The sequence below is a fragment of the Ylistrum balloti genome, unplaced genomic scaffold (genome assembly GCF_031769215.1).
Source record: "Ylistrum balloti isolate Yb309-2 unplaced genomic scaffold, AGI_CSIRO_Ybal_v1 Utg370660, whole genome shotgun sequence".
In the NCBI taxonomy this organism is placed as follows: Eukaryota; Metazoa; Mollusca; class Bivalvia; order Pectinida; family Pectinidae; genus Ylistrum; species Ylistrum balloti.
In genome coordinates this window covers 379,709-393,923 of record NW_026782400.1, presented here as the reverse complement: position 1 = coordinate 393,923, position 14,215 = coordinate 379,709, and the positions used below count along the sequence as shown (strand labels likewise).

The following is a 14,215-nucleotide window of genomic DNA, read 5'->3' as shown; positions in this document are numbered from 1 at the left end:
CTGCATTTTGGCTCTTGACAGAAAGACAAAAGTCTGCCAGAGACTCGCCACTTCTATCTTCCTTCATGTGTTCTCTATTTATCTTGCAATTGACGGTGTCATTGTCGGAATACGCCCGCCATATATGTTTGTTGTAATCACCAGTGACACATACGGCAGATTAAGCTCGCTCACTTAATTTGCATATCCGCCATCTTTATTTCTGAAAAAAAAATTTCTCAAAAAAGGTATAGCAGGAGAACAGAGAATGGGTGCATTCTTATAATTAGCGGGGCCGGGCACATTTTATCTGGTCAATTATTAAACGTTACACCATTTGGAATGCATTGATATAAAAAATATCATTATGCTATTTTTTCGAGGTTCCCAGAAGAATCACAAAACTGAAGCGGTAAGCGATGACTTCGATGACTTTGGATGACATTACTGGTGTCAATGCTTCGATAACGGCAAGGTTCACCGTATGTAATACACAGAACCGACTTGATATTTTCAGGTTCCGGAAACAATACCGAAGAAGAAGCAGATTTAAAGGTCCCTGAGACCTTTGAAATGGTCAATAACGCATTTGTGATCAAAATTTTAAGGGGTCAGCAACGAGGTAACTAGGCTTATAACTTGCAAAAAACCGTATGAAGAAAAAAATCTTCATCAGGTATCCTAAACCGGTGTCACCGTTCAACCGTTTTTCTTAATAATGATTAGATTGCTGCTGTATTAGAGGCCATCATAAAGTCACAGTTCAAATGTAAATATGACTGCCGAATTCTTTTTAAATACTATTGAACAAGTGCAGTTCTCGAATAAATAGCATAAATTTACATCCTCGTGCATTCAACTTCATATACATTATTTGACAAATAAAAAGGAATTAACTTTTGTTTTGCCCCTACATTTAATATTGGCTACAGAGTAAAAAAATGAACAATGTATTTGTACCCCCTCCTAACCCCTGTTTTCATGTTTGCCACCTCTCAAGCTTTGATGGCGTCACAAATATTTTGCCGTTTTTCTTTTATGAATATTAATTAATTGAGCGAGCCTATTTCTTCACATGGGAAACAGTTGTATTTAGCACGTGCAGATAATTCACCCACTACTCTCTAAAAAATACGTTTAACAATAAAAATAAAGATAACTGTTGAAATAAGCGAATTGATATGTCGTTATGAACAAGCTTATTTACGAAAACTAATAAAATCACTGTAAAAATCGTTAAAGTTAAGAATTATATTTCTGCGCTGAACAGTTATTTTGGCTTACGTCACTGGTAAAATTCGGCATTTGTACAACAAATCTGTTGAAGTTTTGATCGGAACAGATCGGGACAGAAACACAAAAGTGGCTTTCCACATTTGTTTTTATAAAATAATCCCACGACGGAAAAATGTCCGGGTTTTAACTATTATTAGAAAAAGCCAAATCAAGATAGCCCGAGCGCTTGAAAGAAACGCCAGTTAAACCCGATTACGGGAAAACATAACTCAACCTAGATCATGTGATCAACCACTGTTTGGTTATCTATCAATTTGGTTTTTTGTCGTAATATACTGATGGTATGTGCTATTCCGTATTCAAATATGAAGTCCATAAAAAGCCGTGTATGACATTTTGAATTTATTATTTATTTAGCGGTTTCTATGTTCGACTATGTTATGTGTTCATTTCCAAGGGAGTAGGTCAAGAAAATCATTCTATTTACCGACCCGTCCATCCAGGTTTCTTGCGTAAGCGTACTCGTATCAATACATAAAACCAGGATACCACTTGTGATCACTGTAGTCGGTTTATTGATCATCAGACAAGACGCCTGTCAACCGGATCAAGTAAGTTAAATAAATTTCCTTTTTAACATGTTAACAGGTGGGACACAATTCATGCAAGCCTGCATTTGAGAGATAGTAACCGCTTTGAGTAGTAAGTTAGTTACCTAAATACAGGATCATTTGAGATAGGAACAAAAAGTTCTTTTAAACATTTGCAACAAAAGAAGACTAAAATCACCACAAACTCTATCATCTCCATTGATTATATTGTGGCTTAACATAGAATGCAGGTAGATTCATACCCACCTACTAAATATTTCCAATGTCTATGCACTGTAGTTGCTGGAGAATGATGTCAATGTTCTAAATTGTGATTTAAGCAAAACGTTAGATAACAAAAATAAGTATATCTTATCCAGATATATTCAGTATCATAATTGCTATTGGGTCATGTTAAAAAGATGGCATTTTTTGTTGCAGTCATTTACCTGTTTCTATTTCAAATTAAAAATTCAGAGTATGAGGGAGAATTGTAAATACAATTTATGGTTATAAATTCATCATTAAAGCAGGGTGAATTTGCTGAATTGTATATTTTATAGAAAATCAAACACTTGACATTGCAAATGAATTAGCTAACATGTTCAGGTCTCGCAGCCATCTTCAGTCGATTGTATTACATTACATAGTAACATACCTTGTGATATAATGTTATTATTAAAATATAAGGGGAGTTAATAGCATTATTAATTATAAATGGTGTCGGGACACAATCTTCAGTGTGTATTTACAGACAGGTTAAACAGTCTGACAAAGAAATTTTAATTATATATTTATATATGTATTCATCTCAATATTAATGGCAAGGGGCAAGCTGTTGTACATGCAAAAAATGAATCGTGGACAAGTTTCATTTTGTTCATTTTATGATCACAGGCCATAAAACAACCATTTAACACCTGTAGTTAATTATGCACCCAAAGGTGAAATAGTGTGGCAAGTTATAACCTCCATACAGTTTCCCTGTTGTCTGTTGGGATGGGTTTGTTTGGAGAAAGTAGCCACATAAAAATCGCCCCAGGCATTACTTTAATTGTCAATGAGAATATATATTGAAATATGACAAAAGTAAGCAAAAGATATTGGTCATAAGTTTGATTCCAAGGTGTTGCTGATAATGTGAATACACATGTAGATCAATGCTGTGACACATGTTTGTACATCCATGTTACAGCATTTTCATTACATTTGAAAACATCTAATATCGTGTTCTAGGTATATAACAGCTGGTAAGTAAGCAATCATCTCGGACAAGATTATTCACATAACTGCATATAGTAGTGATCCATCAGGGATTCCTTGTTAAATTTTTTTCTTCATAAATGTATAAAGAAAAAACATTTTATTTTTTGCTGTCATACACCATTATGTAAACAATACACCACATGCGAAGGTAGATTCCTCTTTAAAACGATTTTCAAAGTATGCAGTGAATAAAGGTACCGGGTATGACATGTATAATATGCAGTTCCTATTAGGTTTATAGAACTTACTATCGCCAAAGTAACACTTTTGTTGTCATGCATCACATGCCTTGTTCAGCCCTCAAAATATACATATTCACCAGGCAAAAGTAAAGGGGTCAGAACAAGCTCCTGTCATTGTCTGTGTGCTTAGAGCTCAAGATATAGCATCATTTTAGACTAAAACATAAAATTATGAAAAACCAAAACATGCCATAATTGCTTATGTTCACTTATGGGAAAACATAATTTATTGCATTGTCACTTGAGGAATCAGGACAACATTAGAATTACTAAAGTTGGCTCTATTGTTTTCACCATTATTTGCCTGTACATATACATACATTAATTACAGATTATGAACTGAGTGTATGGTATGGAGCTTCAAGGATATGAGAAGAATTCTGAAGGTATTTTATAAGCTCAAAATTAACAATGATGACTGAGGAAGCGAAAAACTCTGATCATGATGAACGGTCTCATCTGATGTCTACAGAACAAGGCTGCAGTGAGTATCTTCTTATGGTTATACCTACACTAACAGTTATGGTTATAAATACTAACACTAATCAAGGTCACATTAAATTAACTACCAACAGGTTAACAAAGTCACACAAAATTTACTTTCTTATTTGGTTACAAGTTAATGCCATAAAGAATTAACTCACCAACTGGTTACCAATTTGGTCATACATAATCAGCTACACCAACTGGTTATAAATTAAGGTCACACAAGGCCACATGAACTGAAAGGCCTAGAGGCATGATATTTGGCTGGTATGTTCTTTTGTGAAGCCCAACAGAATTTGCAAAAAGAAATGACCTTGACCTATAATCAAGTCACCAGGGCTAAATTTGTTAAAACTTTTTAATGACTTCCTTTCATGAAAAGTTTAGAGGCATGCTATTTGGGTGGTATGTTCCTATGATGAAGATTGACAAAGCTTGCAAAAATAAATGACCTTGACTTACATTCAAGGTCACAGGAGCTGAATTTGTTAAAACCTTTAAACAACTTCTTTTCATGAACTAAAATGTCTAGAGGCATGGTATTTGGCTGGAATGTTCCTCAGATAAAGCCAAACAAAATCTGCGAAAAAAAAGATGACCTTGTCTTATATTCAAGGCCACAGGGGCCAGATTTGTTAAAACATTTAAATGACATCTTTTTGTGAACTAAAAGGCCTTTAGGCATAATATTTGGCTGGAATATTCCTCACATGAAACCCTACAAATTTTTGCCAAAAAACATGACCTTGACCTATACTCAAGGTCACAGGGGTCATACTGTTAAAACAGTTAAATGACTTCTTCTCATGAACTAAAAGGCCTAGAGGCATGTTAGATGAGCACTGCAGGCCAATTGGGCCTCTTGTTTTTATTTGCATTTTTTCTATCAAACAATTGTAGCTATAGGTTTCATGTTACTTATAATCCATAAATTCACATATATACCAGTATTCTTGATACCCTCTGCAAATGGTGAACAAATTATTAATTCTCAGTATTAATAGTTAAATTAGATTTGGTTCTCAATGTAATTTCTGATAAGTTATGGAATTTTTACATCATTATTAGGCCTGTCGAGTATAAACCAATTCTCATAATGAAAATAGCAATATTGATCACTTAGTAATGAGAGATATTGAAGTACAAGGTATGACGACATAGATTAATAAATATGTTAATTTAGCATATGTTCATGTACACATCTGTTGATTGTGTTTTATTTATCTTTACGATTTTGTTTTACAGTGTACTGAACTCAGTTCTGTGGTCTTATATTTCCTTCTATCATGCCACCTTTATCAACTTCAATTTATTAACCCAAAGCTTTTGATCATCCACTTCTCTGGTTTAAATCTATGCTTTTACACCTTTCAAAGCTTATATTAATACTCACAACTTCCTCTTAATTTACTCACAGCTTTTAATGGGCAGTGTTTCACAGCTTCTCACTTATATTTACTCATAAATTCTCACATTTAATTTACAACATCTCTGTCACTCACATCTTCTCTATGATATTAACTCGCAGTCTCTCTCTTTCATTTACACACAGCTGGTCACTTACATTTACTCACAGCTGGTTACTTACATTTACTTACAGCTTCTAATGTTACTTACATCAAATCAAAGTTTTCACTTAACATATATTAACTTCTCACATTAACTCACAACTTCTCACTTTACATTTATTCACAGCTTCTCACTTATGTAACTCACAACTTCCCTGTTACTTTTCATAATAAACTCACAGCCTCTCACTTACATAAACTCCAAACTTCTCACTTTACATTTAGTAACAGCTTCTCACTTCACAGATATCTCATAAATTCTCTGTTACTCAAAGTTTTTCACGTAATCTCACAGCTTCTCACTTACATAACTCTAAACTTCTCTGTTACTCAAAGCTTTTCATTTTAACTCATAGCTTCTCATTTACATTAACTCAAAAATTCTCAATTCACATTTAGTAAAAGCTTCTCACTTCATATATAACTCACAAGTTCTCTGTTACTCAAAGCTTTTCATATAATGTCACAGCCTGTCACTTATATTTATCTAACAGCTTCTCACTTAAATTTATCTCACAGCCTTTCACTTACATTTATCTAACAGCTTCTCACTTCATATATAACTCACAAGTTCTCTGTTACTCAAAGCTTTTCATATAATGTCATAGCCTGTCACTTATATTTATCTAACAGCTTCTCACTTAAATTTATCTCACAGCCTCTCACTTACATTTATCTAACAGCTTCTCACTTAAATTTATCTCACAGTCTCTCACTTACATTTATCTTACAGCTTCTCACTTCATATATAACTCACAAGTTCTCTGTTACTCAAAGCTTTTCATATAATGTCATAGCCTGTCACTTATATTTATCTAACAGCTTCTCACTTAAATTTATCTCACAGCCTCTCACTTACATTTATCTAACAGCTTCTCACTTAAATTTATCTCACAGTCTCTCACTTACATTTATCTTACAGCTTCTCTGTTACATCAACAGCTACTCATGCTAATCATATTCAGTTAAAAATCATTTCATTAGTTGTGTTAGTATTTAGGGAATTGATGCAGATTTAGTAGTTCATGGAGTCTCATTTGAGTAGAAATAGCAGCATATAGTAGATATGCCATGTTTCTTGGTGAATAGCTAATACATTTCTGAGTAGACAGCAGGAATAAAAAATATCAGTTGCACTACCTGAGATGAAATTATTGATGAAAGGTGAGAGCATATAGTCATCACTTTGTTCATCTGTCTGTCCATCCATTTGTTTCGTTTATCCATCTGTCTGTCCATCATAATTTTGTCCAGAGCAGATCAGAAAATAAATACAAAAGGTATCAACATGAAACTCCATAGGTTGATAGATCTCGATAAGGAAAAGTGCAGCATACAAGAACCATTCTCTGTTACATAATTTAGGCGCTATTGCCCTTTGCTATTTTTCATACTTAAATTTTGTCCTAACTTCTTTTTCTCCGATGCCTTCTTGCTGCCCTTTGTCATACATATTTTCATGCTTGGTAATACTGTATTATGATTTTTTTAAACAGAGATATTGGAAAAAATTATAAAAAAGAAAATGAGCCCATTTGTATTTTTTTGGGGATTATCCATTGGTTCTACCAATTCTCTTGTTTGACATTGCAACTGGCAAGGGTAGTTCCAGATGCAGTTTGGCATAGCAACAGACAAGTGTAGTTCCTGGCTCAGTTTGGCATAGCAACAGACAAGGATAGTTCCAGGCACAGTTTGGCATAGCAACAGACAAGGGTAGTTCCAGGCACAGTTTGGCATAGCAACAGACAAGGGTAGTTCCTGGCTCAGTCTGGCATAGCAACAGACAAGGATAGTTCCAGGCACAGTTTGGCATAGCAACAGACAAGGGTAGTTCCTGGCTCAGTCTGGCATAGCAACAGACAAGGGTAGTTCCAGATGCAGTTTGGCATAGCAACAGACAAGTGTAGTTCCAGGCACAGTTTGGCATAGCAACAGACAAGGGTAGTTCCTGGCTCAGTTTGGCATAGCAACAGACAAGGGTAGTTCCTGGCTCAGTTTGGCATAGCAACAGACAAGGGTAGTTCCTGGCACAGTTTGGCATAGCAACAGACAAGGGTAGTTCCAGGCTCAGTTTGGCAGAGCAACAGACAAGGGTAGTTCCAGGGACAGTTTGGCATAGCAACAGACAAGGGTAGTTCCAGGCACAGTTTGGCATAGCAACAGACAAGGGTAGTTCCAGGCACAGTTTGGCATAGCAACAGACAAGGGTAGTTCCAGGCACAGTTTGGCATAGCAACAGACAAGGGTAGTTCCAGGCACAGTTTGGCATAGCAACAGACAAGGGTAGTTCCAGGCACAGTGTGGTATTGCAACAGACAAGGGTAGTTCCAGGCACAGTTTGGCATAGCAACAGACAAGGGTAGTGGCATAGTTTGATGTATTAAATGATAACAGCAAAGTGTAGCAGATTTTAACAACTGCTTTTTATGACATTGGGACTCATGCACATGCCCATTCAAGTTTTTTTAATCTGATTGTTAGATGTTCTCTCATTAGCCTCTCCCTTGACCTGCTGTTATTTTTATGCACTACCGAACATGTCATCAGATGTAATTGATTCATATTCCAAAATATGAAAGCTATGAAAGTAAAAAGAAAAAAAAACACAGAATTAAGAAAATAAATATACATTTTATAAAAAAATAAATTTGGTAATATAAAAAAAATAGTATGGCATCATTCTGACATTTAGGTTAATTGTTGAAAGCAATAGGGAAGATGGTTCTTAATTCAATCCAATTCAACTTTCTTCAAGACAGGGATAAATCATGTGATTTAAACATTGTATTAGTTTCTAAAAATTGCATGATTATCCTGGATTGGAAAGCAATTTAAATTATTGTCATTAAAAACACTTGTTTAACAAGGTTCTGTTGTTATCATACAGGAATACCCAGTAAAAAAGAATCATACAAACTTCATGCAATGATATATAGTTTACTTGCAATTGTGCATTTGTAATGAACAACATAGAGAAAATTCAATTAGCACTTTCATATTTTAGCATAATTATATTAGCACAAATAGATCTAAAATATATTTCTGTTAAGCTATTCACTTACAGTAATTGAGTTAATCCATATGATAATATTTACAATGAATGATGAAAAATATAAGGGTGTTTTATTCAATTTCCGCTCAATTTCTTTTTTATTGATGATGTTTGTAGCAGAGTTTAACTTTGTGTTGATTTATTGTTCATCTTATGTAAACATTTTACATGATGTATTTTAATTACCAAGGTATTTGAAGCAGTGTTTTATAAAACAACATATAAAGTTTTATTGTTAACCAACAACCAATTAGCGATTGTTGCTTGATAACGTTTTTCCAAAGTTAAGTGATAAGGAAGATCTCTTTGTACAGTATTCACCATGTCCAGAAAGACATGTCATCTGTATATCTAAACATATTGCTACTGTTCTATTAAATAATTAAGTTAAAGATCAGCCCAGTTAGAGTTCACCTCATCTCTCTGTTGTACAATGTTATATGCAGGGCAGTTGTGTAACATTGAAAAATAAAATAACACACAATTACAAACTAAGGGAGGTCAGAATTATTGGGTAACTGTATTCATTACCAATCTTTCCATTGTGAGTATTGGAAAGTTTGTAGTAAACAATCTAGTAACCACACTTTTCATTGTGAGTGATGAGAAATTTATTGTAATCAAATCTAGAAACCTCACTTTTTATGCTCCCCAAAGGGAGAGCATATAGTGGGTGCATTGTCCATTTATTCATCCATCATAATCTTGTCCGGGGCATTACATAAAAAGTATAAGAGGTATCAACATAAAATTTTAAAGGTATATAAATCTCATAAAAGGAGAAGTGCATTGTACCAGAACCATCACTTTCCTTAGCATAATTTATGAGGTTATATTTCATGCTTTAATTTCGTCTTGAGCACTACACTAAAACTATAAGGTATCAACATAACATTTCATAGGTCAATAGATCGTAACAAGGTGAAATGCAGTGCACAAGAACCATCACCCTCTTTTGCATCATTTTGAGTTATTGCCCTTTGTTATTTTTCTTACTTAAATTTTGTTAGGAGCACTACACTAAAACTAGAAGGGGTATAAACATGAAATTTCATAGGTAGATAGATCTCAATAAGGAGAAGTCCAGTGCATAAGAACCATTACTCTTTTTGCATGTTTGTGGTGATGCTTTTCCATTGTGAGTGATGGGAAGTTTTAGTACCCAAATCTAATAACCACAATTTTCAATTGTGAATGATAGGAAGTTTGAAGTAAACAGTCTTATAACGACGCATTTCCATTGTGAGTGACAGAAAGTTGATAGTAACCATACTTTTCCTTAGTTAGTGCTATGAAGTTTGGAGTAACTATGTCTAGTAACTATACTTTCTATTATGGTGGGTTGCACACTATTCCTTTGATAGCAGTGGGATGTTTGTGACGTCCATATCTAGATATCACACTATTCCATGGTGAATGAAGTTTGGGTAATAACTTCAGGTAACTGGCTTTTCCACTATGGTTAGCTGGAAGTTTTTTGTAACAATATGCAGTTACCATACTGGTACATTCCAATTTGAATGGAGGGAAGTTTCGGGTAGTTGTAACTAGTAACTTATCCATTGTGAACAATGGGTGAATTTCCCTAAAATAGTAAGTGTCCAATTTACATTGTATAAGATGGAAATTATGCTTAGCAATATAAAATATCTTCTTTATCCTCTAGTATAATACATTATCAGTGAAGTGATGATGCATTAACACTGTTAATAAAGAGCTGTGACCTATATTTAGTTGTTGTTACTGAAGTGAATCACTAAAAAATGTAAAGCAAAAAATGTTTTGCAACGATCAATATGTTAATGCACAGACATCTATAGAAGTATAATTGAGGTATTTCTACATACATATACTGTACAGTCCTGGCAACACATTGACTGTTTATCACACTGTAAGTGAGATTTACTAGCCTCACTATGACAGAAGAGGAAATATCACAGCAACATCTCCAGTACTCAGGTATATTTTTATTTGCCATAACTTCAATCTGAAAAAAACCATCACAGTAAGGTTTACAGATGTAATAGAGGATGTTATGATGTTATTATCAAACAGACCTCACTGTTAAATCTGAAAAACACCATCACAGTAAGGTTTACAGATGTAATAGAGGATGTTATGATGTTATTATCAAACAGACCTTACTGTTAAATCTGAAAAACACCATCACAGTAAGGTTTACAGGTGTAATAGAGGATGTTATTATCAAACAGACCTCACTGTTAAATCTGAAAAACACCATCATAGTCAGGTTTACTGATGTAATAGAGGATGTTATGATGTTATTATCAAACAGACCTCACTGTTAAATCTGAAAAACACCATCATAGTCAGGTTTACTGATGTAATAGAGGATGTTATGATGTTATTATCAAACAGACCTCACTGTTAAATCTGAAAAACACCATCATAGTCAGGTTTACTGATGTAATAGAGGATGTTATGATGTTATTATCAAACAGACCTCACTGTTAAATCTGAAAAACACCATCATAGTCAGGTTTACTGATGTAATAGAGGATGTTATGATGTTATTATCAAACAGACCTCACTGTTAAATCTGAAAAACACCATCATAGTCAGGTTTACTGATGTAATAGAGGATGTTATGATGTTATTATCAAACAGACCTCACTGTTAAATCTTAAAAACACCATCATAGTAAGGTTTACAGATGTAATAGAGGATGTTATGATGTTATTATCAAACAGACCTTACTGTTAAATCTTAAAAACACCATCACAGTAAGGTTTACAGATGTAATAGAGGATGTTATTATCAAACACAGTTACACCTCAAATACACCATCACAGTAAGGTTTACAGATGTAATAGAGGATGTTATGATGTTATTATCAAACAGACCTCACTGTTAAATCTGAAAAACACCATCATAGTCAGGTTTACTGATGTAATAGAGGATGTTATGATGTTATTATCAAACAGACCTCACTGTTAAATCTGAAAAACACCATCATAGTCAGGTTTACAGATGTAATAGAGGATGTTATGATGTTATTATCAAACAGACCTTACTGTTAAATCTTAAAAACACCATCACAGTAAGGTTTACTGATGTAATAGAGGATGTTATTATCAAACACACTGTTACACAACTACACCATCACAGTAAGGTTTACTGATGTAATAGAGGATGTTATTATCAAACACAGTTACACCTCAAATACACCATCACAGTAAGGTTTACAGATGTAATAGAGGATGTTATTATCAAACACAGTTACACCTCAAATACACCATCACAGTAAGGTTTACTGATGTAATAGAGGATGTTATTATCAAACACACTGTTACACCTCAACTACACCATCACAGTAAGGTTTACAGATGTAATAGAGGATGTTATGATGTTATTATCAAACAGACCTCACTGTTAAATCTTAAAAACACCATCATAGTAAGGTTTACAGATGTAATAGAGGATGTTATGATGTTATTATCAAACAGACCATACTGTTAAATCTCAAAAACTCCATCATAGTCAGGTTTACTGATGTAATAGAGGATGTTATTATCAAACACACTGTTACACCTCAAATACACCATCACAGTAAGGTTTACTGATGTAATAGAGGATGTTATTATCAAACACACTGTTACACCTCAAATACACCATCACAGTAAGGTTTACTGATGAAGGTAGAGAACGTTATTATCAAACACAGTTACACCTCAAATACACCATCACAGTAAGGTTTACTGATGAAGGTAGAGAACGTTATTATCAAACACAGTTACACCTCAAATACACCATCACAGTAAGGTTTACTGATGTAATAGAGGATGTTATTATCAAACACAGTTACACCTCAAATACACCATCACAGTAAGGTTTACTGATGTAATAGAGGATGTTATTATCAAACACAGTTACACCTCAAATACACCATCACAGTAAGGTTTACTGATGTAATAGAGGATGTTATTATCAAACACAGTTACACCTCAAATACACCATCACAGTAAGGTTTACTGATGTAATAGAGGATGTTATTATCAAACACAGTTACACCTCAAATACACCATCACAGTAAGGTTTACTGATGTAATAGAGAATGTTATTATCAAACACACTGTTACACCTCAAATACACCATCACAGTAAGGTTTACTGATGTAATAGAGGATGTTATTATCAAACACACTGTTACACCTCAACTACACCATCACAGTAAGGTTTACTGATGAAGGTAGAACATGTCATTATCAAACAGACCTCACTGTTTCACCTTAAATACACCATCACAGTAAGGTTTACTGATGGCAGAAGAGGATGTTGTCATCTTTATACTCCTCATCATCGTTATCATCATCATCATCATCGTCAGGAAGCCACACTTTAGCTTCAAATTTTTTATCATCACCCATTTTTTTTCATGTTAAGATGTATATGTCATCACTACCATTATATACCTAACATTAAGATATCAACATATTGACAGCTGTCACCTCTGTACATCATTATCATAAAGATATCATTATCATTAGAATCCATTATATATGTAAACATCAAATGAACATTTCTTTTTGTCTCTGCAATGAATCACCTGAAATCTGATACTACCAGAAAGAAAGTTTATTTCCATTACTAAAGTAATACTCACATTTTCCTATCATATTGTAAAAAAAACCAGATATATATATAAACATATAGATGTAACTTAAAAATGCTTTGTGTATCGATAAGGCATTCTTTTCAAATATATATATATATATACATACCAGTATATGTATATATTTGCTTTGTATGATACCAAAACTGTAGGAATAGGGGTTTGGGGAGTTTCCTCTAGCTGAGGTGGAGGGACCAATACCATTTAAATGAAATAGTTAGTTTGATGGTGTTACTTACATTCAAAGTTTATAGCAGGGAGCATTTTGCTTGGCCCCCAACCCGGGTGGTGCGACCCCTTTGCTGTGCTTGTTTACTATTCAAGTGGTAAAGAATGTGGGATGGAGCACAGAGAAGGAGACTCCAGACCTACCAAAGTCTCAGTATATATTAGTTGATGGGAGGATTGGTAGTTATCAACCCTGATTCAGTCTCCCTGGGTACCCTGGGGATCTTATTTTGTGTATTGTACCATTTTTTATTTATTCCAAATGTAGTTGTTGTCCTCCCTACATTATGATAATTGCAATGGAGTAGCCACAAGGATGTGGACTGAGTATAAAGATATACACAACTTGTAGTCTAGACCAACTGTACAACATTGCTAGTTTTTTCCTGTTTGTTTTGTGTGTATGTGTTCATACATTTTTAAGATGGGCACCTGACAAGGTAGCAGTGCTGTAAAATACTCGTTTATGTTGGAGTATTTGATTTAACTTATTTAACAAATGTTTGGAGACCTGCTGTGCTACAGCACCCTAGGTATGGACCTCTGTCTTTTGTCTGATGCCATTATCTATATGGCGTAGTTGTGATTTTATACATTTTTTTAAATTTGCATTTTGATAATGTACTTTTTAATCCAGTGCAGCAAAACGTTAGCTGGTTGTTTATTAAGTTCTTGGTAGATTTCTATTCTAGTCATTAAATGTTTCGACAAGAGAAGAATACATGGTTGTCAACATCCTCACCTGGGATGTTACTATAGAGATAAACGATGGTTATCAACATACTCATCTGAGGTATGACTATTAAAGAATGACTCTCAACATCCTCTCCTTAGGTCTTATTCTCTTCTCAACATGATGACCTGTGTTTTTAGGAGTATGTAGATTGTTTGTGCTGTTGTAGTCAGATTAGATACTGCATTATCTTCAATATT

The 14,215-nt window shown here is 34.1% G+C and overlaps 1 protein-coding gene across 1 annotated transcript in view; it reads left to right on the top strand.

The window, feature by feature from the left end:
* The first annotated feature begins 1,650 nt into the window (after positions 1-1,650).
* LOC132557336 (synaptic vesicle glycoprotein 2C-like) overlaps positions 1,651-14,215 on the top strand; it is a 31,779-nt gene continuing 19,214 nt past the window's right edge. Inside the window, exons 1-2 of the mRNA XM_060221822.1 lie at positions 1,651-1,826; positions 3,645-3,797. Coding sequence (XP_060077805.1) covers positions 3,725-3,797 — 73 coding nt within the window. The 5' untranslated portion in view covers positions 1,651-1,826; positions 3,645-3,724. The remainder of the gene's footprint in view (positions 1,827-3,644; positions 3,798-14,215) is intronic.